This window comes from Lytechinus variegatus, chromosome 10 (genome assembly GCF_018143015.1).
Source record: "Lytechinus variegatus isolate NC3 chromosome 10, Lvar_3.0, whole genome shotgun sequence".
NCBI lineage: Eukaryota > Metazoa > Echinodermata > Echinoidea > Temnopleuroida > Toxopneustidae > Lytechinus > Lytechinus variegatus.
This window is the reverse complement of record NC_054749.1, coordinates 1656890-1684010: the sequence shown is the minus strand read 5'-3', so window position 1 is coordinate 1684010 and position 27121 is coordinate 1656890. Positions and strand designations below refer to the sequence as shown.

Here is a 27121-nt window from a genome sequence, read left to right as displayed (position 1 = left end):
GGTAATAATTAATTCCCTTTTCCATGCAAAGTTTTACTGTACTTATTTCAAAAGGCAGAGGGAAGGAAGGCTTCAGTCACAACAAAAATGACTCCAAACCAAACAATCGTATGTCAATTGATATGATGGAATATCTTTTGTTGCCCTTGGTCCCGTAACACGAAGGTTAGCGATCAATCACATGCCTGATTTTCACATCTGGGTCCCGTAACACGAAGGTTAGCAAATAATTGTACGCTTGATTTTCACGATGGATTGTACATTGTAGTCAATGGAATCGATCGTAGAAAAATGTTCTACGATCTTTGCCAGGTTTTGTGTTACGGGCCTCTGATATTGTACATTTAAGTCAATGCAATCACTCGTAGAGAAATGTTCTACGACGATGGCTAAGCTTTGTGTTACGGGCCCCTGGAGTCCATCAGAAGTCTAGACTTTGATGTTTTTGAGTACCTCATCGGGTTCGGCTTTCTCGCACTGCAATATCTTAAGGAACGAAGAAGAACCGTTGACGATCCCGGGTCTCTCCTGAATCTTGAAGTACACCTTGCACCTCTCAAGGAGCCGCTGCCATTTGATCCTCGTCAGCTCATCTTCGGAACACTTGGAGAAGTCCTCAGCCTGCACGGATCAATAATAATGATAATAGGCGATTATATAGTGCCATCTATCTACAAATACCATTAACCTATTCCGAGGTGCATTGTTATTATGATTATTACCTCGGCTTTAGCTCGAGCTGCCTTTCAGCGCTCATGCATTCAAGGAATTAATCCTGCCGGGTACCCATTCACCCATACCCATTCAGGTTGAGTGCAGCACAATGTGGATAAGTTTCTTGCTGAAGGAAATTACGCCAAGGCTGGGATTCAAACCCACAACCCTCAGTTTCAAAGTTGGAAGACTAATCCACAGGGCCACGACGCTCCACAAGAAGAGTGCAAAGAGATTGTATATTACTTCTCGATTGATCAAAGGCATTACTCAAACCATGTCAGTGGTTTTCAGATAAGGTGTAGCATTCATGTAAATGCCCCCACCCCCCAAAAAAGTCTGGGTATCACAAAGTAAATTCCTCTCCCTTTTTTTCAGTTTGTATCTTTTCACAGATTAGGACATATAAAAATAATTCTGCTTAAGGGCTAACACCTAAATTCTAGGTAATAAAAGTTTTGCTAATGTAGCCCCAAAACTCATATAGGTTACCGCTTGAAGTTAGGGCATCTATATACACACTTCAAATTAAAATTTAAAACACATTCATTTATATAGCACAGTAGAATATATACTTTGTTGAATAGGTTCTGCTCTCTATGAATAGATATCATTATTATTATTATGAAGTGAGACTTAATGTCCCAATTACCTGTTTACTTTTCATTTGGTGCCGATGTAAACATTGGTCAAACACCATCAACATCAAACTTGAATCACCCTATCTTCTTTTCAATCTACCATCCATCATCTTAGCTCTTTTTTTACAAAATCATATTAAAGAAATAGATATAAATTCTGTTTCTACTCACTGATTTTCCAATGATTTGCTCTGCCACATATCCTCCAATGAAGACCCCACTGATAGTTCCGGACAGGTCAGACAGACTGACCCTGAGGTCATAGTTCAAGACGGCCTGGGATTGGTCAGTGAGAGCAGCAGAACAATTGCTATTCAAGCATGTCCCTGTCTCCTTATCTACTCTCCATCGACAGCTTGTACTGTAAGGAGAGATTGAGATATGATTTTAAAATTCTAACTTACAATGAACATATAACGTCTTACAGAATGGGACCCCAAGAAATAAAAAAAATAAATCAAGTAATCAATAAATGAATGCATGCATGAATAAATGAATACTTAAATAAATAAATGAATGAATAAATACATAGATAAATAAATAAATGAATAAATAGGGGAAGAAATAAATACATGAATGAATAAATGAATAAATTAATTAATAATAAAATAAAGACCGAATTAAAAAAATATGATAATATTAACAAAAACAACAGTAATAGCTTCTGTAAAAGGGAGATAAAACTATCTTTCTTTCCACAGATTGAAGCAATGCATGGCTCTTTAAATAATATCTTACTAGTACATTTCAATACAGGGTTCTCAGTTTTTACTCTCCTAAATAAAATGTCACTTTTTTATAATGTATAAGTTCCGAAGCAGAAATGATCATCCCACTATCATCCCCTCCAAAGATATGAACGAAAAGACACACCATGATACTATACCTATGTAACTAACGACCTAAGATTAAAGACAAGATAGGATGTTATCTTCACCACATCCCAAATAAATTAACTTATTTTCCTCATAAAAAAATTGGAGATTATTCATATATGCAACATATCCAGAGGCAAAATACTAATAGAGCAAGGATAAGCCCTCTGAAAACAATTGAAGATTTGCGCATCTACTCATGTGCCCGGGATGAAGATGTTTATTGACGTGATAAGAAGTATTTTCAAGGGGATAGCATACACGTCTGTCTTTCAGGTATCTTGTTCAAAGGAATTAATAAGCATCTTCCACACTTTAGTGTCTACCTATTAGTTTGACTGTTGGTGTTATAATTACTAAGATTATCATTACCAGCACTCTCAGTTATCATTGCGATTATTATTACTAACTGTACTAGCTGCTTTTAATTGTTATTATTCTTTTATTATTGCTAAATTTTCTATTATCATAATCATCTTTAACACGATCATTGTAACTATAATTGCCACCATTTTCACCATAATTACTAACTTGATCTTTAATGCCATTATCAGACATAAAAAGGAGAAAGGGGAGGGGAAAGAAAGGAGATGGACAGTAACAAGAAGTGGTAGAAGAAGTAAAGAAGAGGACTGAGGAAGAAGACAAAAGAGGAGGAAAAGTAAAAGAAGTAGAAAGAGGAGGAGAAAAAGAGGGAGAGAAGGAAGGAGATAAAAAAAGAAGAGGAAGGAAGGAAGGAAGAAAAAGAAAGAAAGAAAGAAAGAAAGAAAGAAAGGAGAGATGGGGATGATAATCTTCTTAACATCTCATAAATAATACAGCAGAGGACGGTCCATCCAGATCATAGGATGAAAGAGAACAAAGGAAGGAAGAAAAGGGGAGAAATAGAATAAGAAAAAGGAGAAGAAGATCAGAAGAAGGATTAGAAGAAGAGGAAGAACAAGAAGATAGAGAGGAAAAAGAAGAAGAAAGAGGAGGAGGAGGAGTAGAAGAAGTAGGACAACAACAACAAGAAGAGAATAATAAGAAGAAAAAGAAGAAGAGACAAAAAAGAAAAACAACAGCAACAAAAAACCAACAACAAAGAAGCAGCAAGAAAAATGAACAAGAACAAGAGGAGAAGGAGGCGGAAGACAAAAAGGGCACGTCACCCTTTCAAGGAGAGATGCAGATGATAGCAATAATCTTCGTAACACCGCATCATCTCATAGATAATACAGCAGAAGACGGTCCATCCACATCATAGGATGAAAGAGAAAGAAGAGAGGGAAAGGAGAAGGATTAAGAGAAGGAAAGGAAAAATAAGTAGCAGAAAGGCAAGAACAAAAGCAACAAACAGTAGAACAACAGCAACATGAAAAACAAAGACCAAAATATGAGAAGGAGACGAAGGTGGAGGAAGAGAATAAGGTCATGTCACTCTGTCAAGGAGAGATAGAAATGATAACAGTATAATCTTCTTAACATCTAAAAGATGGTACAGCAGACGATGGCCCATCCAGATCATAGGATGAATGAGGAAGAGGTGAGGAAGGAAAGGAGTAGAAATAGAAAGAAAATAAAAAGAAGGAGAAGAAGAAGCATAAGAAGAAGAAGCAGAAGAAGAAGGAAGAGGACTAGAAGAAGGTGAAAAAAAAGAAGAAGAAGAAGAAGGAAAAGAAGAAGGAGAATAAGACAAAGAAGAAGAAAAAGATGAAGAAGAAGAAGAAAATAGAAAGAAATAAAAAAAAAATAACAGAGAAAAACAACAACAATAAGAAGAAAAAAGAACATGAACAAAGAGAGAAGAATAAAGAAAATGAGAAGGGCATGTCACTTTGTCAAGGAGAGATGGGATGATAACAGTATAATCTTCTTAACATCTCACCATCTCATAGATAACACAGCAGACGAAGGTCCATCAAGATCATAGGATGAAAGGAAGGCATAGACAATGCCATAAGGTGATTGCATCATCGGTTGCTTGTCATTCATCTTAGCCTTCAACTCGTCTATCATGTACACATTATGGATGGTTTGTACTGTTAGATATGAAGATATGAAAAATACCATAAAAAACCATGAGAAAGCGCATGGTTTAAAAATATCGGATTATTGCACGGAATAGAATTAGTACTCTTACTGACAAATACCCTTGATGACATGTTTGTTTTCACCATCAAGTGCAACTTTTCTTGGGGAACACAGTATTATGGAAAAAACACCTTTTTTTACTGAAATTTGAAAGGAAATGGTCCAAAGATCTTAATGATATATCCAAAAAATGCAGGTACTAGAATGTTTTCTAATCAAATACACTGGATACAGCAGTAGTAAGGGGATGTTGCAAGTAATCTACCATTGGTCTATAGTGAACTCCTTCCAGAATAAAGTGTACAGCCTATTCGCTTTTTACTGGTTGAAACTGATCTTTCTTTTTTTATGTTAAACATGAATTTAGGAGAAAACTGAAGAAAAGTATGAAATTTTCAAATGTTGAAGAGCCATGTTGTAGTGGTTCTGACTCTTGCCTTATGAACAGAAGGTCGTGTGTTCGAATCCCAACGCGGTCTATCGTCCTTTGGCAAGGCTTTAATCCACACTTTGCCACTCGCGATCGACCCAGGTGCTGGTACCCGGTAGGATGCGAAAGACATTGTATGTTTGAATATGCCAACGCCATAATGAAGCTGCGATGAATGCACCTCAGGGTTTGGAAATTGTACATTTTTTGTGCGGAATTGAAATGAATCCAATGATCGGGGTAATAATATGCTGTAAAGCGCATTGAGCCATTCTGGGAAAAGCGCTATATAAAAATTGGCTATTCTTATTTTTTCCAGGGACCTGGCCATGAAGGATTATTACATTGATACTGGGAGTGCTTAGAATCATCCCAGCATTCCCAGTAAAAGATAATCCTGTATGGCAAGATCCCTGGACAATTCAAAACAAATTCTAAACACAAATTTTCAAAAGAGGAATAAAGACATCAAGACTGCGGTTATGCATTTACTATCTGAAAGTAAGTAAGAAGGATTACATCAAATTGATCTCAATTGAATTACCTTTCTATTGTAAAATTCTAATTTTCTTTTGTTCCTTATTGCCTGGCACATGAAACATATGCTACGTCATCCAAATACATTAAGTAATCCTTGCTATTTAAAAACAAGCAAAACAAAACCAATAGAATAGGAATAGGGCAGAAAAAAAATCGAAAATTATTTAATTTGTAGAGGTGTTGTGGCTTGCGGATAAGTCTCCAGACTATAAACCAGACTATATTAAGTCCGGAGTTCAAATTCTATCACAGCACTTACGTCCTTTAGCAAGGCATTTATCTACACTTACGTCCTTTAGCAAGGCCTTTATCTACACTTTCCACTCACCGCCCAGGTGTAGTTATTGTGTACCCACGATAGGATAGAATTCCTTGAATTCTCAAGCGTCAGGGTAGCCATGCTAAAGCTGGAGTAATAGTATGCAGCACTTTGTATTAATCAATGTGATAATTAATAATGTGTATAAGTAATTTGTATTAAGTGCTATATAAATGTTGCATATTTTAATATTATTAATTTGAATTTCAGACTATTTCTTACAATCAATGCTCTCTCTTGTGTCTTCCGAACCCTCTTCTTCAGCTGTACATGATTTACCAAACTTGTATAGAGAATGTGCCTCCCGGGTGTCTGGAAAAAATACAAAAGAATTGACAGAAGGATTGGAGTAAAAGCTTGAAGACAAAAATAAACCATTCATTGTTTAAAACAAAGTGGAAATAAACAATGTTATAACTCTGTAATTTCAATTGTAACTCTCTTGCTGTCTTTTTTTTTAAATAATGGAGAAATTAATCAAATACTTTTAAAAAACCACTTTTACTATTTTTTTTAAATTATAGAAGAATAGTGTGGAATTTTATGTAAGTTCATTAAGAAGAAAAACAATCTTCAATATTTTGAAACTTTGACATTATGGGTGGTGAGTGAAACTTTGACATTATTATTATTTTTTTAGGGCAATGGCGCCGATAGGTCATAAGGCTTCTGTACCGCTGCAAACTTTGCAATTTTGACCCAGGCTGCTAAGGTACAAAATCTTAAGTTATAACCCCCTCCCAATATATGCGTTTTCTTTTATTGAACCTTTTTTTCTCTCTCTCTCTCTCTCTCTTCTGTCTTCCTTAATGTAAAATACCACGTTAATATCTACAATGATTATTGCTACCATAACGGATGTATGGAATGCTCCATTGCTCATGCCATTTTTTTCTCTTTGTGCCTTTGCTCATGTAAGAAGTCTCTTTTCAAAGCTATTTTTTAATGATTAATGCAAATTCACCTACTCAGTTTTAATTCTATGATTGCTTTTTGTTCGCAATCAATATGTTATGCCTATGTAATTCACTTTTTATGTACATGTTAACCTGCCTTGGACCAGCATAGGTTCATGGACCTGGTTTCGCCTGTTACTCTTCATTGTCTCACTTTGTTTATTTGTATTCTGCTTTTCTTTGAAATAAAGAAAAGATTATAATCATTATATCATTATTGTTGTTATTATTATTATTATCATTATTATATTATCATTATCATTATCATTTTAATTATTACTATTATCATCATACATTTTTTTTATTTGTTCATTATTTTGCATGATTAATCTCTTCTTTTTTATTTTTTTTTAATAGTGGAAGTGATACTGATATTGATTACTGGTGGGTTTCAATTCAATCCACCAAAGACATACACTCAACCCTGGTGAGATAAACGGGTACTGGCAGGAAGTAATTCCTCAAAACGCTGTGTGCACCGGAATAGGTAGACTTGCTTAGCCAGGGTAATACAGGGGAGCGTTTCATCAATATTTTCATCCGACAAGTTGTCAGATCTGACATCTTTCCATGATTTTGATTGGCTGAGAGGCACTGTTCCTATGGTAACTGTCGGATAAAATGGGACTTGTCGGATAAAACGTCCGACAAGTCCTTTCATGAAACGCCCCCAGGAGTACCTTGAGCACCTAGAAAGGTGGATACGTGCGTTATACAAATTCTATATTATCATTATTATTACATACATACCAGGATTGACTGTGAAGATGGATTTAGAGTCCACACTGGCTACCATTGTGTTCCGGAAATCGTCATACTTTGCTACAACATCCACAGCAAATATCACTGCATTGGAAATGAAATGAATTAGGCATTATGCCATGAGTATAAATAAACACTAAATACAACAAATTATATCTATGTAAAGTAATGACAATAATAATGATATTAATAGTAACTAGATTTTAATTCGTCATGAGGACGAATTAGGTGGTCTGTCATGATTTTTCATTCAGTGTCGGCTGATGTTGTATGAAATGATTTTTTTTTGCTATGATTGATAATCTTGATCATAGACATTATAGGAATAAATTTTTACCATTGCTAAATGTGATTATTAATGTGGTGATGACAACCATCATGATTACAATGATAATGCAATACGGTAAATACGACATGAAGTTTGGAGCACGTAAAATTCCTTAAAAACTCCTCAAAAATTTGATACGATTTACCGAAATTGGCTTTCCAAAATTGCGCTATGAAAGGAGCCTTCTATTTCAGAGCAGCTAATTTTTAATCTACAGTTTCATGTTTTGTATGCAAAATCTTTTTAAAAATTCTTTATTCTGTCAACAATTTTTCTTTTAAGCTTTCAAAGAAGAATTTTCACAATGTTCAAAACTTCTGGTAAATTTGAATTATTTTTAATGAGAAATTTCACAATGCTACAATTTAACATCATTCACTTCAAAACTCATTAGTGATGTATCTGATGAAAGAATTAAGTAGATTTTTTTTTTGGGGGGGGAATGTTTGCAAAATCTCTGAAATTCCTAAACTTTTCACATTATTTTTTCCGTCAAGCATTTCAATATCCATTTATCAATTGTTTATGACTTTAGCATTAACTTGAAAATTCTTACTTGATGACTTTACAAAAAAAGTCAGGTGAAAGATTCAAATACAGGCAATTTTCCCGCAAATTTTCAGAAAATGTGTATTTAAGTAAATTGCATAATTTTTAATTTCACAGAAGGTAACTGAAAATTTGTTATATGTTATATTTAGTGAAAGGCGAATAAAAAAAATCAGAAAATTTCCACAAAATGTCCGGAATGAAAATTTTCAACACAATAGCGTTTTAATATTGTAGCATTTACTAAGAAAATACATAAACAATGTTTTACAATGTTAAAATTACCTCTTAAAAAGTTCCGGAAAAACTACGAAAAATATCCTACGTGAAAATCCGCAAAACCAGTTGGCTTGAAATTTATAGGAAGACCGTAAAATTGATTAATAAAACATTTTCTCTAAAAAATTCTCAAAAATTAGGCCCAGAAAAAAATTTGCAAAAACTTAAACAGGTCACAAAACATTGATGCTGCGGTCGAAAGTGAAAATTATTCCACGTTATTTGTAGATAATTTTTTCGACTACATGATATCAAAATTTGAGAGAAAACTGACTACTAATAACGAAGATAAAATCAAATATGCATAAATACGTTGACATATATGTTGCAAAAATGTGCAATTTTCATTTTTTACGTAATTTTGTGATATTTATGCAATTTCCAGATGTGATATTGACTATATCGACGAGTGAGGAAAAATTGGGGGTCAACGGACTCCCTGAAATGCTACAGTGAATTTTATATTGGCATATTTTTGCCCACTTATGACTTATTTTGCGAGTTTGCACGCGCGTGCAATGCAAATTTGAATGGACGCGCATTCCGGTACTATTGGTCGTAAGAGGCTTAATGAGGTATCAAATTAATCAGAAGATCATGGACGATGGACAGACACAAAATAAATGACAACTCGAAGAGGCATAGCGATGGTAGGATCAAGAACGCGCACGCATACCTGTGCGCGCGCAAATTCTTGACATGCTCAAAATGGCCTAAAACGTACCCAAACTTGACCACGGTTGATTTGGAAAATTTTTAAATTTTGACGCGCGCGTACGTGCGCGTCGTGACCTTTGCATGACCTCTATTGACATGTCCTGATGACTTGTCACCTGAACTTGATATGATGCAAATATGGATGATTTTTGATGATTAGTTGCGATGATATGATCAATCATTTAATTTTACAAAATGGCGCCTAGAAGACGTCATCATGATTTGATAACCTTGAAAAGTTTCGTTTCGCATGTCCATAATGATTGCCATACATGACATGAAAATCAAGAAAATTGACACGCCCGATATTGAGATAAAGTGGTTACTAGCTTTGGCAATAAAAATAAAGAAAATTCTGACGAATATAATAGGTGATCTGTCATATTCATGACAGACCACCTAATAAAGGAAAAAAAAAAAAAAAAAAAAAGAGAGTCAAGCGAGGTTTGAACCACTGACCCTAGCGTTACCAGGCAGGTGCGTTATCCAGTCGACCACGATCTTCCGGACAGACATGGAGTGCAAAACAGGAAACATATTGTCAATGTAAATTGTTGCAAGTAGAAAAATGTCATGATGACAAACCTAGTACAAATTCCAGTTTTGAGAATAGTACAAGCTCTAAAATGAAACAATGGACATATTGTCTAAAGGGTACATTCTAAGGTAAAACATATTGAAAGTTTGGCGAGAAAAGACCAATATTTACGTAATTAGAATAAATTTACATGAGTGTGGTGACATCATGAAACAGAAAACACTAATTTTTAGTTCCGACGCCATGTTGATGACGTCACGATGTTTTTAAGGGTCAAATGTGGCATAAAATCATATCTCCAATTCATACTCTATTCGAATAGGAAAAAAAATTGGGGGTCAACGGACTCCCTGAAATGCTACAGTGAATTTTATATTGGCATATTTTTGCCCACTTATGACTTATTTTGCGAGTTTGCACGCGCGTGCAATGCAAATTTGAATGGACGCGCATTCCGGTATTATTGGTCGTAAGAGGCTTAATGAGGTATCAAATTAATCAGAAGATCATGGACGATGGAAAATAAATGACAACTCGAAGAGGCATAGCGATGGTAGGATCAAGAACGCGCACGCATACCTGTGCGCGCGCAAATTCTTGACATGCTCAAAATGGCCTAAAACGTACCCAAACTTGACCACGGTTGATTTGGAAAATTTTTAAATTTTGACGCGCGCGTACGTGCGCGTCGTGACCTTTGCATGACCTCTGTTGACATGTCCTGATGACTTGTCACCTGAACTTGATATGATGCAAATATGGATGATTTTTGATGATTAGTTGTGATGATATGATCAATCATTTAATTTTACAAAATGGCACCCAGATGACGTCATCATGATTTGATAACCTTGAAAAGTTTCGTTTCGCATGTCCATAATGATTGCCATACATGACATGAAAATCAAGAAAATTGACACGCCCGATATTGAGATAAAGTGGTTACTAGCTTTGGCAATAAAAATAAAGAAAATTCTGACGAATATAATAGGTGATCTGTCATATTCATGACAGACCACCTAATAAGCAATGTACACAAGATCATAACTGTGATTATTAAAATGAATAATGACTACATAGTGCATTATCGTTGGAAGAAGTCCCAGCAAGGGCAATGATGGGTCCCTTTTGTACCCCCCCCAAGAAAAATTAATAGCAACCGATGTGAGGTTTTCTAACCACCCTGGAAAATAATTTTTTTATGAATACTTGATTCAACAAGTGGAATGCCTCTGGCCGTCTCACCTGCATTACGCAATTAGCATAGCAGCAGTGGTGACTTTGAAAACTACTATAAAATAATTATTCCCAAAACACACCATTCGTGTATGATACAATACGTTTATTGACATTTGACCTTGATCATGTTACCTAAAACTTGTCAGTGATACTTGATTACCCCTTTATCCACATTTTATACACTATATCTATAAACTTTGAAGGGTCGTGTGACCTGAAACTAGCACAAGATGTTCAGTGATACTTTGTTACTCTTATGTCCAAGTTTCATGAATCATATCCATAAACTTTCAAAGTTATGATGGTAATTCAACAAATACCCCCCAACTTGGCCAAAGTTCATTGACCTTTGACCTTGGTCATGTGACTTGAAATGTGCACAGGATGTTCTATTAGATATAATTATCAAACATATTGAAAGCAAAATTTGGGAAATGACAGATCCTGTTGGGATGAATTACCTGTCTCCTTGGATTCCCATTGCTGAACCAGATCTATAACTTCTTCATCCCAGCTAGAGAGAGAGAGAGAATAGAGAACAGGATATCGGAGGAGAAAGTGAATGGAGAAATGCATACATGAAACAGATATATCATAAATTAAAAAGAGCAGATGACTATGTTTGTAAATAAGGCAGGTATTAATAACAACTTGGTTATTCATAATGTGCTTAAGACATACATTGCACATATCTAAGCGCTAACAGATATATTATTTCCCTGGTCATCAGATTCAAACAGTCATTCACACAATAGAAGCACATCCTCTACTCCATGGGGAGTATTGCACGGTATTAACAGAGCATTAAGATACAATTTGATATCGATATTATCTAAGAGCGGAGACATATTCTCATGCATCAAAGATTCTTTAATGATGAATATTTGCTCAGCATAACAAACATGATGCAATGCAGAAGTAAAACAACGCTTCCCTACTTACATGACCATAGAAAACGAGGCGCATGTCTCATCAAAGAGAGACACCTCGCATCTCTTTGTCTCCCGACCTCCTTTCGTTACAATGTCCTTTGGAGTACCAACCTGAATGGAAGAGAAAACACGAGGGCACTTAAGGAGGGATGGCTTCAGAATGCATGGATGACAATTGGATGCCTGCAAAAGCAATACCCTTAAGAAAGAATGATGAAAACAAGGCAGCAAACCAGTTTAAAAAACACAATCTTACTAAATAGCAGTCTCTCTGTGCTTCCAGTGAACAAAAGAAAGAGGGAGAGAGGGAACTGGAAAGAGCGAGTAAAAAAAATATTGTTCCTCACAAGCGGTCTCTCTGTACTTCCAATCAATGAGAAACAAATACATACAGTGTATATACAGTAGATATTTTATTTCATGAATCATTGATGTGCATTAGTTTGTGATTATTAGCCTATATCCTCTTGTATTTTCAGTCATTTGCTCCAAATTAATGTAATAAACATGAAAGCGCAAGCAAACATAATTTTCTGTGTCATCCATCGATTTCTACTAGCTCCCACACATATATATCAGAAACAAATCCAGTTAACTATGAGAGGTTCACCACAAAAGTTCAGGGAAGAATGAACAGTATTCATATATCTAGTTGCACTACAGAAACTCTAACACCAGATTGGTGTTTATACAACACCAATTAGAATTAACACAGGATTGGTTTGATTCCAAACTGGTGTTGTTTCAATTCTTTTCTGGTGTGGACAAATATAGATTCTTGGCTGGTGTTAAATCAACACCAGAGTTTTTGCAGTGTGCAAGAGTAACCTGTTCTACAAAATTACTGAGAAATTAAGCTTTCAAAAAAAAAATAGTTTCACATCTAATGTAGATCAACATGACAATTCTAATATGTCATTTCTTTGAATTAAGGATTTCCTACATAAAAAAACATAAACTGAACTAAATAATTAATTTAATAATTTGCATTATAGTATTGACTATTTGTTCTTATGATAGAAATGAACTTCAATTTAAAATATAAAACCTAATTTAATCTAAGAAACAAGTTGTATCCCATTATCATAGTATACATGTATTTCGTCTCACAACAGAATACGCAAATATACTTTGTCAAAAGCTTTACTAAGATATATCTGAAATGTCAAAAAGTATATATTATCTTTGCATTAACATACACATATACAGAGGGCATTCTAGGAATGCCCATTTAGTAATGGGTGACAAGGTAAACAAAGAATGAAACACACAAAAAAAATTAACTAGGAACTTCCATAAAAAGTGAATATGATATATTCTTACACCCTTTGTCAATTTGAACGAAATATATACTCATATATTACACATTTCTGGATTCAGATGTATTTTACATTCATTTTTTTTCAGTAGTATATTCACATCTTCTTTAGATTGCTAAGTAGATAAAATTGTTTTATCCACTTGGTCTAATAGCAAATGGTCTAATGCTCACATCATCTAATGCCATCATGGCAGATCCACTTGTTCCAATAGTAGTTCCTGTAATACTCAAATCTTCTCATTCCATTACGGCTAAACCCACTTGGTCTAACAGGCAGATGGTCTAATGCTAAAATCATCTAATGCCATTATGGTAAACCCAACTTGTTTCTGTTTGTGGTAACTCCCTTAGGAACTCGGCAGGACAGCATTTTGCTGGTAAATCGCCAAGCTGGTATATAACCAATTTCCTATGAAACATTTTACGTCTAGGTTAATCAGTCATAGTGGCTGATGTTATAGACGACATATATCACTCTCGGGCCTTTTTATCAAAGTGGAGACAATGGCAGAGTTGGGATTTGAACTCACAACCTTGCGATTATGAGTCCAATGCTCTAACCACTGGAGCACACGACCCGTGTGGTGCAGTATAGTAGCAAATGGTCTAATGCTCAAATCATCTAATCATTCTCACTTTGTCTACTTATTGTGTTCCACTTTGTAAAATGAAAACTTGGTCCATAGACGAGTCGCATTACCATACAGACTAAGCGTTACTGGACCTAGTGGATATTGCAGAAAGTGAAAGGTTTAGCCAACAAATGAATATCAAACAAAATTGTAATTGGGCTCAATTACAGCAATGAGTTAGTACAGAGCAGTTTTAGACCAACAAGGGTCACATCGTGTGTGATGAGACTAAATGGAAAGCAGACAGAGTGGAAAGTAGACATAGTGGGCGTTGACCAAGTGACAATTTACTCATAAAATACCTGTACTTAGGTTTCGAATGCTATTCACCATCAAAAAATTTGGATAGCAGCACTTTTGAAAATCTTACATATCATTTTTTTAGCAATTAATAGATCTATTTTTATATAACAAAAATATCTTCCAACTGAATAATTGTTACAGTTTTGTAATAAAACAGTGACTTTGTGAATATTCTTATGTCATGCACAGCTTTCATCCTTGTTTGACTAAACCTGTTATTAATGGTAGTTGCAAGAAATGCAAGAAATGGTAGTTGCAAGTATTTATATTAAGATTGTTTGTCTCTATTGATTAACTAAAGTTAACATCTTCTCAAAGATTATACAACCATCTTCCTCCTCTTCTTTTCCACTTCTTCTCCTCCTTCTTATTCTTGTCTTCTCTTTCTCCCTCTCTTCCTTCTTCTTTCCCTCTGTCTTCCCTTGTCCAGAGTTGCCAACCTGAACAAGAACATTTCAGTATTTTCAAGGCTGAAAATCAGTATTATGGTGAGGAAATATGTATTAATATTAACATTAAGCAACAACACATTAAACTTAAACTTTAGAAATCAGCATTTTGCATGAAATTTGATGAAATCATCAGTATTCTTCTCGCTTTTCAGTATTAAATACTGAAAAGTACTAATTGGCAGCCCTTATTGTCCATTTTTCCATGTAATAACACATGTAGCAAAGATTGACTCCAATTTGAATGGTTTAACAGTCCACAACATGACCTATATATCAACAATTACGTAAGCACTGGGCACCAGGTGTGTTTACACCAATACAGGGTAATTATACCTTCTTGACGAGAGTTAGGAGGTTGATGTGCTCTCCGTGAAGATTACGACCATTAGCCAAGACATCACCCAGGGTATAGTAATCAGTGCTCTCTCTAATTGGCATGTGTTGTAAGGCACCAAAGGGCTCGGCATGCCATCCGTCGTACAGGTTCAGCTTGGAGTAGCGTTCGCTCACGTTCAGTTGGAAGGCGCTATCAAAGGATTTATGAGAAATGGGTTAGTGTAAACGGAGAAGCCGTCTTGAAAGGTTACTCCCGTCAGGTGACTTGACACTTGACAGAAATACAGTGGGACCAAAAGATATGTCAAGAACACAGTGTGATGAAAATAAAGATTAAAACCACTTACACAGATAGAGAAAGTTTGCACTTTTACTATTTTTGTTCAACAGAAAATAAACAAAGTGTGCTATGACATAACTATAAAAATGATAACAAATACACCTTTTATTTTCAGGAATTCATGAATATGATTTCTACAGCAGTTTTGTGAATCTTTTTTTTTAAGTAATATAAGTGTTTGTTGTGGTCGGCTTGAGGTACTGAGGTTTAAAATAACACTTTACCATGCATATTGGAAATGTTTGGAATAAATAGCTTTAAATAGCATTAACAAACAACCTGATCAAGGATAACGTCATTTAAAAAAGCAGTGAACATGACTATACAGGCTATACAGTGCGTATCAAAAAAAAAGTTTACACTTTGAAAGAGCCCTGTGAATTAAAAAATATACAACCTATGGGTAATTTTTTCACATATATTCTTGGATTTGGGTCTCATCTGTCCAATGAAAGTAAAAGTTTTGACAGAATGTTACACTTGAGTGAGTACTGTCCATTTTTGTAAAGCTCGCATAAATCTGTTTGCGCAGAAATGCTTCTTTTCATGCTGTGTCAAGAGGAAAGGGTGAAATCAAACTTACCCTGTGAAACATTTCTCATACATTTTCTTTGCACTTTTAGTCAATTGAAATAACACAGATACATTCAAGCATTTTGTAACAATAGTGGCAATATTGTATGATTTGATTGCCACCCAAATTGAAATTTTAACACTTAGTCAGCACAACTTTACCCTTTTTTATGCCAGCTGGATCTGAGGACATAACTAAATCCGAACAAAAGTTTATATCAGACATTTCCAGCATTTTATCACTAAGTTCTTATCACTTAAAGTGGGTTTATATTTCATGTATCATTTAATACTTGTTTCTCCACACTTTTCTCAAGCCAGATAGTGATTAACAAAATGAAAATCAAGCCTAAGCAATTTCATGTAAATCACGGCTCAGTGTAAAGCAAATATCGTCACAATGGCCTGGGTGTGTGGGGGAGTTGGGTGGGCACAATACTCTCTTTGAAGTGTTTTGGGCAAGGAAACAAATTAAAAAAGGTAAAAGATATCTTGAAATCAATTTTACTAACTTAATTCCACGTGTTATTCACGAATTACGGCCTACTTTTATTCGCATAACTATTTCAAAATTTTGCGCAAATCATTTTTCACTAACTTTTCAAAAGTAAGTGGTGCTCACTGAAGCCGAAATATATTTTGACAATTATATCGTAATTTGCTTAAATGGATCTGTACCAACGTTAAAATGTGGAAAAATCTTCAGGATATTACAAATGTATAATTTTACAGGATTTTTTCTAAGTGTAAACTTTTTTTTTATAGCACTGTATATTGAAAGTTATATTGTACATTGAACAATAAAATCAGTGTAGACTTGTTTAACTATGTACAAATATTTATATAGAATACCCCTAGTAAATTCTTCTTCTGAGATCCGTAACACAATGGTTTGAAATCAATCACTAAATACAAATGACCAATCAAGATCATTGTTGACCGAGAAACAATAAGTGCAGTTCTTTCATATTTGCAATTCATTGCAACCCTATGTGTAACGGAGCCCAGGTCACAATAAATTTACTCTTCCTACGAAATGCTATTTCCTTGTTTGGTTATGCATTTATAGCATTTATAATGAACACAACTGAAACAAAGGGATCATGCTGACCTTGGAGTCCACGGTCTGCATCTCTCCTCTATTTCACTATTTGACTTAGTCTGAACTTGTGGGTTCTTCAGCTCAACTATATCAAAATGTCAGAAAAGAATACTTCTTAGTTATTCATCTGATAAAAGAAGGAACAATGATGATGATAATTATGATGATGGTGATGATGGCAATCAAAAAAGAATGGAACAATGCTCAGGTTATAATTTTGCTTTACAAATTTAAATAGCATTTTGGTCATAAGAGGAAAACTCTCAAGTAAGTAATGTACAGCCATATGTTAAAATATGCTACCGGTATACAAAAGACTGTATGCATAGCAGTCTTTAAGAAATGTCGAGCAAATTTCAATGGGCTACCAGGAAATATACTCCCTGATGATAATTATCACAATAATATCTGTTGATTGTCATAATAATGATAACAAAATTGTAGATGGCTAATAGAAAGTATAGTGTCGAGGAACATTCACGGTGATAGCCTATGAACGATCATTTCTCTTTACATTAATTGAAGTAAAATGGCTATTTCAGAGTAAATTAACTACTCTCAGATACATAATTAGTTTTAAGCACTCATATGAAATTTGTACTCCCCACAACAAATTCAAGCTCCATCAGCCGGGATCTTTAGCCACCATAGAATGTGTAGTATGTGTTGAGTACTCTGTCATTATTACACACTATTTTCCCCCTCTGTGGTCACTTTTTTAAAGAACATACTTCTACTCTTTATGTATCTAACTACTGTTTTATTCATCTGTTCATCAAATGAAATATACACATACATATATACCGGGTATTTACAAATTATTTCTCATTTTTTACCGCCATGTTTCGCTTCTTTATCGATATAGTCAAAATATTGAAAACATTTATTTCATCAGAAATCACCTCTGATAATAAACATAACACTATGCCTCCTGAAATGATCTTGTTGAACAAGCTTTCATTTATCATATAAATCCATTTGAGTAGATTTTGGATACACTCAGTGACATGGAGTGGGTAAAATTCAAAATCTTACCAATATCCCCAATTCTGAATTTATTGCTGAGTTCCAGCACATGTTCGCTCGAGCCCCAGCAAGACGCATTGATGAAATCGACAGGAGAATCGCGGAGGGTGAAACCAAACACTGAACGATCAGTACCAGGATCTACAGAAACACATAAATAATCAATAATAATAATAATGAAAATCCATAATTTATTGTTCGAAATAGACATGAAATGAAGTACTCCGAAAATTTGCTTTGCCCAATTGATCGTGGGCCCAGCAGCCACCATGCAGCGCCAGATTGACGATGCTCTATCCCTTTAATTGTTGAACGCCAAACAGGGTAGCAGCAACTCCCATCTTTTAACGTCTTTTGGTCTGACGCGGCCTGGGTTTGAACCCCCGACCTCCCGGTTGTGAGACGGACGCTCTACCAACTGAGCCAACACACCAGTTGAGTAATGAGTCTTGTAGAGCACCAAATCCACTCTGTAGAGTGCTCAAGGCGCATAAAGAGCTAAGAGTTAAATAACAAAGTTTTTAGAAGATTTTTTAAAAGTTTCGACAGAGTTACATTTTTTTATGTCTTCAGGAAGGCTATTCCACAAAGTGGGCATGCAAAGGCAAATTATCTTTCCCCCCAAGTTTTTAAAACTCTTGGAATGACAAGGAAGCCAGAGGTGGATGAGTGCAAAGGTCTGCCTGGTCTGTAGTGATTGGTAAATGAAAGACTGTATTGTGGTGCAGATCCAAGAATACTATGAAAGTCAAGCAACAAAATTTTAAAGATAATCCAATTTTTGATAGGGAGCCAGTGCAAGGAATACAAGATGGGAGTGATATGTGAGCGTTTACTTGACAAAGTGACAATGCGAGCGGCTGCATTCTGAAGCTTCTGAAGCTTATGTAACTGAGCCTGCGGTAAATTAAACAAAAGGGCATTACAGAACTCGAGTATCATCTTCAATGTAATCAACTTGTCAATTAAATCAAAATTGCTTTTGGATTGTTTTGTGGAAGGGAGCATCATGCTCGACAAACATTAAATTCATGAGATGATACCCATTAGAATAATCTACGTACATTCTTACATGTATATTGCAATATCTGCAAATATTTATAAAGTAGGAGAATTTGGTTTCATAAAAGTGATCCAAATATGACACTGTATGTGAAGCGCTATCAAATCTAACCTATTAAAACTGGAAAGAAGAATTCCTGTTAAATCAAAGTCATCAAAGTTGAATAAAAGCATCTTTTTATACATCATAAGCTGTAGTTCATTTTAATATTTTTTTATTAAAATTATAACTCTTAATAGTTGATATGAGTTATGAAATTAATAAAATAATGATTATAGAAAGTATATGATAAAGGTAAAAGTCAGTAGTTGCAGGAAGCAATTATTTCATGAAAAATTCTTTTAAGTCAAGGTTAATTTTCAAAATATTATTATACATCTAGATCTGTAACATCAATGTAAATTTATCTTTGTAAATCATGAAATCTTAGCTCAAAATAGATAATTCTGATGACCACTAACACAAAAATGTATATGTGGGACAGTGTATTGACATCGCTTCGAAAACCCCCCAACATTTTATGGAATTCCTTGCTTATTTTGCTTGTTTCTCAGCAAATACACATTTTCTTCCAGAGCACATATTTGGCACATATTTTTTTATTTATACACACAAATACTTTGGTGGCAATTTCGTTGGATTCTGTTCAAAATCAGTTTGAGATCATGCCTACAACTGGTATTTATCTTTGAAATAAGAGGAAAATGATAAAAAATCGTCCAGTCAGTTATTCCAGAAGTGTGCACTTACTTGCTTTACTTTGCACTTGTCTTGGTTTCTGTTTTGCAATTACAATGCCAATGATAACCTGCAATTAAGAAAAGCATTAATCTGTTTAATCTCCTTATTCTAGATTAATTTATAAGTCTCCTTTTAAGGGTGGCTCCATCAGTAATTGATATACTGTTGTCCTTGGAGGCCCTACAACAAAATTACAAACATAACAAACATGGATATAAAAAGTGTACAATGTAAGTTAAGACAAACAAAATGTAAAGAAGAGAACACCACAAATGGCTAGTTTATAAATTGACGGCATAACGGCAAAATAAAAGACTAAATGAGGATTTGAATTGCATCAAACTATGATGATAAGGATTTTCTGTGAAAGGTATTTTTTAAAACCAAAGACATTTTTAAAAAAATAAAGATTTTCACCAACAAAAACCAATCTCTCTGCTTAGTTAAGAAAGATAGGAAAAAGGAAAGTGTATTCTATCTTCTAATCAACCTACTAGGTAGATAATCATGAAACACACTTAAAACAAAAAAGATAAAAGCAAAAAAGTTATTGCTATTGTACGGATACCAGTATATTTTTTATGTTTTCATAAAATGGTACTCTTTATCTAAGTTAGATGTTAACTTACCACATTGGATGCTTGTGCAGTCAAATCTTTGAGGTTCACCTTCCTCTCTTCATCACCAGCACCGTATCCTTGATTTGATGCTCTTTTTGATGGTCCAAGTCCGAGTCCATGCTTAATAGGGGTCCCATCTGGCCAGGTATTCTGGGAACCAAAGTCACCACCAATATTGCCTGCCCATGCCATCTATTTGAGCAATAATGAAAAATGACATAAATATTTTTAGGTAAGTTCTATAACATATAGCTAATGCAGCAAATTTACAAATTCATAGTTAGATCTAGAGTCAATGATTATATTTCTAGAGCTAAATCAATTTTGATCTACCAGCATAAAACAGCCTAGGTTGAAGGTGATCAAGTATTGTTAGTGATACTGACAGACCCAATGTCATGTTTAGTTATCGATTAAAAAGTTAACATTATCACTTTTAGTGTTTAGAAAGCTCAAATTAGTTAGGGCCTTGGCTAAAGCTAGTGAAGGAAAATTATGAAGACCTGATCCTTTTTATCTTGTAATATTCCTTAAACTGTAGTGCTAATTATTAGAAGATCCAAAAATTGGGTGTAGTATTGTATAGATCAAGTCTAGTCTGATCTACAAACAGTCCCAGTTCTATTATTTAACTGTAGGCCTACCATAGGTAGTGTTACATGAAAGTCATTCGAACAAAGACAAAACTAGGGTAAAAGAGAATGAATGAATTTAAGTTAGGTAGACTCTAGTCTAATGGCAATAAAATCAATAATTCAGGGACAGATTTAACATTATTTGATCTAACGTTAGACCTAACTTTAACGACACATGAGGATTCATAAAGACCTAACGACACATTAATTTAGTAAGGTCTACCTAACTAGTTCTACTTCTAAGGTTTACGTTAGATCTCTTTGACTTTTTAATCTTAAATGAAGACTTAACGTTAACTTCTAACTGTACAAACCAAGTTCAACAGAGACCAGAGTTAAACTTTACTTTGAAACAGTCAAAACACACACCCTGTCACAAAAAAACCTGAATATAGCCTTAAGTTATAGGCCAAGGTCTCAATAAATCTACTGAATAGTTCGTCGTATACATGGTATACGTAGGACTAGTCTAGGAGCTCGGATTAGGATAGGAGTCGATTGGGAGGGACATCACAACGCGGCGCCGTCGCCGCGGGGACGGAGACGCTAAACTAGGGCCAAAGTCATGAGAGAGAGGGCACAGGACTGGAATCAGAGTTTCAGACTCAGAGTAAAAGAGAGAGGGTCAAGAACTAACTAACAGTAACTTGTTAACCTATTTTTATTATTGCATTATCGTATATACATTTCGACCCTACCTGGATTAATATGGATCCTAGTCACGTTGTCGAATTGACCTCTAAAATCATAGATTGGTATATTAAACGTTTCTGGATTAAAGAAATTGTTTATTTATTTTTGTCGAGTCCATGCATCCACAGCAGCTGGTTTGTTATCGATTTTGCATTTGGATTGATCGATCTTATCGATATCGACGAAAGGGGGGGGGGGGGGTGCTGTGAGCTGGCTGTGAGGTGTAGGAGGCCGGGGATTATGAATATTAAATTTTATCTCATAAATTTTATTAGTTGTATTCTTACAGAATTCAATATTTTTGTGTGTGTCATGCAACCATCAATGAATGGTGAACAATTTGTTTGAATTTAGGTTTTCCTGCTTTTTAATGTTATGTAGGCATATTCAATTACAAATATATATTATGAATGTGAATAAATGTAAGAGAAAAAAATATATAATCCCTGGAAAATAAATAGTTATGGAATCAATCTTGATAGAAAAAATATATTTCAGGTATTTTAAGAACAAATTGAATTGATTTAGAATTTATTCATGACATTTGTCAAAAGTATGGATGTGTTGATCGCAATACGTTCAAACCAAGCTTTGTTATTTATGATGTAATTTCGAATTCATGATCATGAATGTAATATTTTGCTATGTTCAAATTTGTTTGATGAGAGGAGAGAATAAAAGATTACTAAAAAAAACCCAGATCGAGGGGGGGGAGGAGGAGGGAAGGGGTGGGACAGTGGCGTAGCTAGGATTTTTTTCCCGGGGGGGCACCGGCCATTTTTCCGTTGTGTGTGTATGTGTCACAAGGGCGGATCCGACTTTCGCCAATAGGGGACGGGGCCCGAAATTATCTTCACCTATATTTTCCCCGATCTGTCCGACTTCTTAATTGTATTCTTATAAAACAACATAAACATGAAATAATCTCATAAGCCTTATGAAAAGTGCGAGCGCGAAGCGCGAGCGATTTTTTTTTTTACTTTCATGTATTTTTTCCTGAAAATTTAATTTTCTGGGCAATGTTATGTGTAATCCTGAACAAGATTCGTATGTAACTAGATGGTTACTGCCAACGCCAATATGTTTCAATAATGCGAGCACGAAGCGCGAGCAAATTTTTTTGACATTCCGACCTAAAAATTGGTCATTCTAATTCTTGTATTAATAAATGGGATAGGTATGTAACTAAACAATTGATGCGAGCGAGAAGCGCGAGAGGAGAAGAAAATTGATATTTTAGACCTAAAAGCGGGACACTCTATTCATATTTTGTAAAATCATAAATAGAATATCATCAATTGGGTATCATTAATAATGCGATCGTGAAGCATGAGCAGACAATTATTGATATTCTGATGTGAAACTGGATAATTTAAGTACATTTTAAGTAAAGAACATGCAGGGCATCGCGACTATCGCGCATGTTTTAGATTTAGACCTAGAATCAATCTGGGCATTCTGAATACATTTGTTTAATGGAACATTATGGAATACACGTAGACAATATGAACTTGGCAAATCAAACAATATGACCACGCAGCGTGAGCTTAAAATGCTGATATGTAGACCATAAAACGGACATTTTACAGATCACTTAAATTTGTAAATGAAAAAAAAATGATGAAAGCTCGATGTCCGAGCTAAAATATTTTGTGTATATTGACTTCAAAACTTGCTCCATATCAGCCTATTGAACAAGATATGAATCTCATCGAACAAGCAATTCTGGCGCGAAGCGCAAGCAAAAATTTTATAAAGTAACATGAAATATTTTGTTTTTTAATTGCAAGTCTTCCTCCTCTTATTTTCCTCTTCTTTTTTTCTTTTTTTTTCTTCTTTTCCTTTTTTCTTTTCTTCTTTCTCCCTTTTTCTTTCTTTTTTTTGCTCTGCCATTTTTTTCTGGGGGGCACACCAAATCTCAGGGGGGGCACGTGCCCCCCCAGGCCCCCCCGTAGCTACGCCACTGGGGTGGGAGTGGTATAGTGGTTTGATAGAGGGAGTAGTGTTCATTAGCATACCTTAATTTTGAAATTGAATTAGCTAAATTTATTCATAATTTGTGTAGTTATTTCCTTACCTTTTATTCAAAATGCAGCGATTGTAAAGCCTTGCCTTCTGGTCCTATTTATTTCTTCTTTATTTCTTTTTTCTTTTCTTTTTTCTTTCTTTCTTTCTTTCTTTCTTTCTTTCTCTTTCTTTCTTTCTTTCTTTCTTTCCTTCATCCCTTCTTTCTTTCTTTCTTTCTTTCTTTCTATCTATCTTTCTTTCTTTCTTTCTTTCTATATTTCTTTCTTTGTTTAATTCTTTCTTTCTCTCTTTCTTTCTTTGGCTTTCTTTCTACAAAGTAAAAAAAATAGCACATCGTTTAATTAAGCCTGTCACTCTAACAACAAGTTGTTTAAACTCTTTAGTAATTGTTTAAACTTTTTAACAATTTGTTTAAAAGGTTTATACAGTTGTTTAAAATGCTTTAACAGTGGTTGTTAGAGTGACGGGCTTAAACAACGTGCTTAAAATGCTAAACAGTGTTTTCACAGTATAGATTCTTTCCCGTCATTTTGAAAGTTAAAAAAATCATACAGTTCAAAATTTCTCCTGAGCAAAATTAGACATTCAATTGTGATCATCATAAACACTACAATCAGCTATAGTGGCGTACGCAGGGGGGGGGGTGGTTGCAGGGGTTCCATCCTCCTAAAAGTTTTTAATACCCAAACCAATTTTTTGAGTTATACGATATGACTAAAAATTTGTGGAGAAGGCCCTTTTTTTTTGCTTGTCAATTTTGTTGGGCATGAAACGACCTACAATTGGTGATGAAGACCCTTTTTTTTGGGGGGGGGGCAGCCAGGGCCGTCGCCAAAGGGGGGTGCGACCACCCCCACTAATTTCGATATCGTCGGTAATTCAGCACTGCCGGCGGGAAAATGGAAAAAGGGCGAGAAGAAAGAAAGAAGGGAGAAAGAGAGAAAGAAAGAAAAAACAAACAAAGAAAGAAAGGACAGAAGAACGAAAGAAGGAATGAAAGAAAACAAGAAAGAAAGAAAGAAAGAAAGGAAGAATTAAAGAACGGAAGAAAGAAAGAACCGAAAGAAAGAAAGAAAGAACGGAAAGAAAGATAGAACCGAAAGATGTTTTAATTATGTGGAATCTATAATTATACAAAAACGTTTTCGAGTGAAAATATCAAGAGTTGTCAATTCGCACTTCTGTACCGACAGTGAACCATTTTCTTTCACGTTGGACATTGCTTAATATGCTTCCTTTTGGGTTAGTAAATAAAAAAAATCAGCTCACGCTTCGCACTCGCAATATCTTTATTGAGATGCACAGCTTGTTCAATTACAGAAGCAGAAACTGAATTTGTTTTAATGTAAAAATGTTTAGTTTTATAGTCAAAATATCCAAAGTTTTCAACTCGCGCTTCGCGCTCGCATCATTCAGTGATATCCTTACTTTTTATGAGTACAAAAACTGCACGGAATGTCCGATTTAAAATCTAAATGTGATTGATACCCATCATGTTCATCATTGCACAGCGTTAAGATTGTCAAATTTTCAGGTTGTGAAATAAAAAAAAAATCAGATCGCGCTCACAACAGTTGCTTAGATCTATCCCCATATTCTTCATGGTTACATTGCTTGTTAACTCGATTCTTAATTAGAAATGTAATAACCAGTCCAATTTTCAGGTCCAATGTCTAAAAAATATAAGCTTACGCTTTCCACTCGCTCTATGTGATTAATGAGAAATGTGTCTTTCATGAATCACTGCAAACAGTTGATTAACCTGTCTTTTTCAGAAGCCTTAATAAAAAGTATCAGCTCGCGCAAGTATGTATTGTTATATACACTATGCATGCAAAAAGTGCTCAGAATGTCAGGTTTTCTGGTCGGAAATCAAAATTTCAGCTCGCATCAATTTTCTTCACTCTCTGTTTGCTGGCCAGTATGTTAAAAATTTCAGCTCGCGCTTTTCGTTAGATACCCCCCATGATGATTACTCGCTATAAAATTTGCTCGCAATGTGCAATTTTTCAGGCTAAATATGGAAAATATCCAAAAATTAGAGCACGCGCTTTGCGCTCGCATGGTGATTTAAATTCACCCCACATTAAATACCTTACGTTGCTTCTAAAAATGAAAATTAAGTTGATACTAACCCATTAAAAAAAGAATAGGAAATCATATTATGACGGCCGCGCGACAGGAAAATGTGAATGGAAAATCCCCCCCCCCCTCTTTGATAAAAACTATAACTGATCCTGCATGGATATTACAAAAGAAAATGTGTCTAAGGAAAATGGCACTTTCAAGATTAATGGTTGCGGACGTCGGTAATCGCCATCGATATTTGTCGGTAATCATGGCCTCCACACCCCCACTGGAAAAGGCCTAGCGACGCCCCTGGGGGCAGCAACCCCCCCTTTTTAAAAAGCAGGCGTGCGCTGCTGGTATTCTTATTTTTTGGGGTGTTGCTTTTTTTTCTGTCATTTTAATATTGGTCAAAATGACGCTCTTATGGTTTAGGTTTCCGGGAGTTTTTCCTTTATAATATAAACTGGAAAAAACATGCTTTAAACAATCACAAACAGTTCATGTATTTAATTTTGTACAGTCTTGAAAATTAAACAGCAATGTTTAATTTTGATTACTCAGGATGGCTTAAAAGTTGCATTTTCATAGCTAGTTTACAAGACAATGGTTTTTTTTTCCTCTAATTTCGGTAATTTGATAAGAGTATAATGTAGACACTATTATACAAATTGAGGCTGGATAATTCTCCAGAGCCGGGAGACGGTGTGGGTAAACGATAAACGCCATCTCGCTTCGATCCAGACCTCTCTATCCACTATCCAGCATGGCGCTGTCCCCGGTTTATAATGATATGCCTGCATATAAGCGCCTTGAGCACCCCTAATAGGGTGGATATGTTTGCGCATTATAAATGTCTTATTATTATTATTATTATTATTATATTCCTTCAAAACATTGATTCCGACTTCCATATGCGGCGAAAGCGGGGATGGGAGTCCTGTCCCCCTAAATATTTGTATAACTTTTTTTTTGCTTGTCAAATTTGTTTCCTTCGTCCCTCCCCCTTAAATTCAGGCGGACCTCCCTGAAATTTTGGTGGTCCCCCCTCAAATTTTGTTTGATAACCTTTTTTTTGCTTGTCAAATTTTTTTACCTGTGCCCATCCCAAAATTTTAGGTGGACCCCCTCCCCTATTTTTTTTTTTTTTGGGGGGCTTCCCCCGCTAATGCCGACTTCTCCCTCTTCTTGCTGTGCCTTGTTTTATTTTAGACCCCCAGAGGATGAGTACTAATCGTTATTGATGATTTTATAAAACTAAATTATATCTATCAAAAATTTGTAGAAAATTTTTCTT

At 35.1% G+C, this 27121-nt stretch overlaps 1 protein-coding gene across 1 annotated transcript; it reads right to left on the bottom strand.

The window, feature by feature from the left end:
* Positions 1–429: 429 nt before the first annotated feature.
* On the bottom strand, positions 430–18919 carry LOC121422562 (meiosis-specific with OB domain-containing protein-like). Its single transcript, XM_041617707.1, has 11 exons — positions 18814–18919; positions 17987–18118; positions 16961–17036; positions 14934–15126; positions 11903–12003; positions 11422–11474; positions 7299–7394; positions 5815–5904; positions 4098–4251; positions 1527–1716; positions 430–621 (listed from the first exon to the last, which is right to left on the bottom strand). Exons 1-11 carry the CDS (start codon positions 18917–18919, stop codon positions 430–432), a joined length of 1383 nt encoding a protein of 460 aa, XP_041473641.1.
* Positions 18920–27121: the final 8202 nt, after the last annotated feature.

What these genes read in the sequence shown, in the direction of transcription:
- LOC121422562 (XM_041617707.1), bottom strand. Translation starts at nt 18,919, where the DNA reads ATGATACTCGAGTTCTGTAATGCCCTTTTGTTTAATTTACCGCAGGCT. An exon ending in ATTCAGAATTGGGGATATTG is followed by an intron (nt 17,037 to 17,986) that starts GTAAGATTTTGA and finishes ATTTTGATATAG; the next exon opens with TTGAGCTGAAGAACCCACAA. An exon ending in CACAAGAGAGAGCATTGATT is followed by an intron (nt 4,252 to 5,814) that starts GTAAGAAATAGT and finishes CATATCTAACAG; the next exon opens with TACAAACCATCCATAATGTG.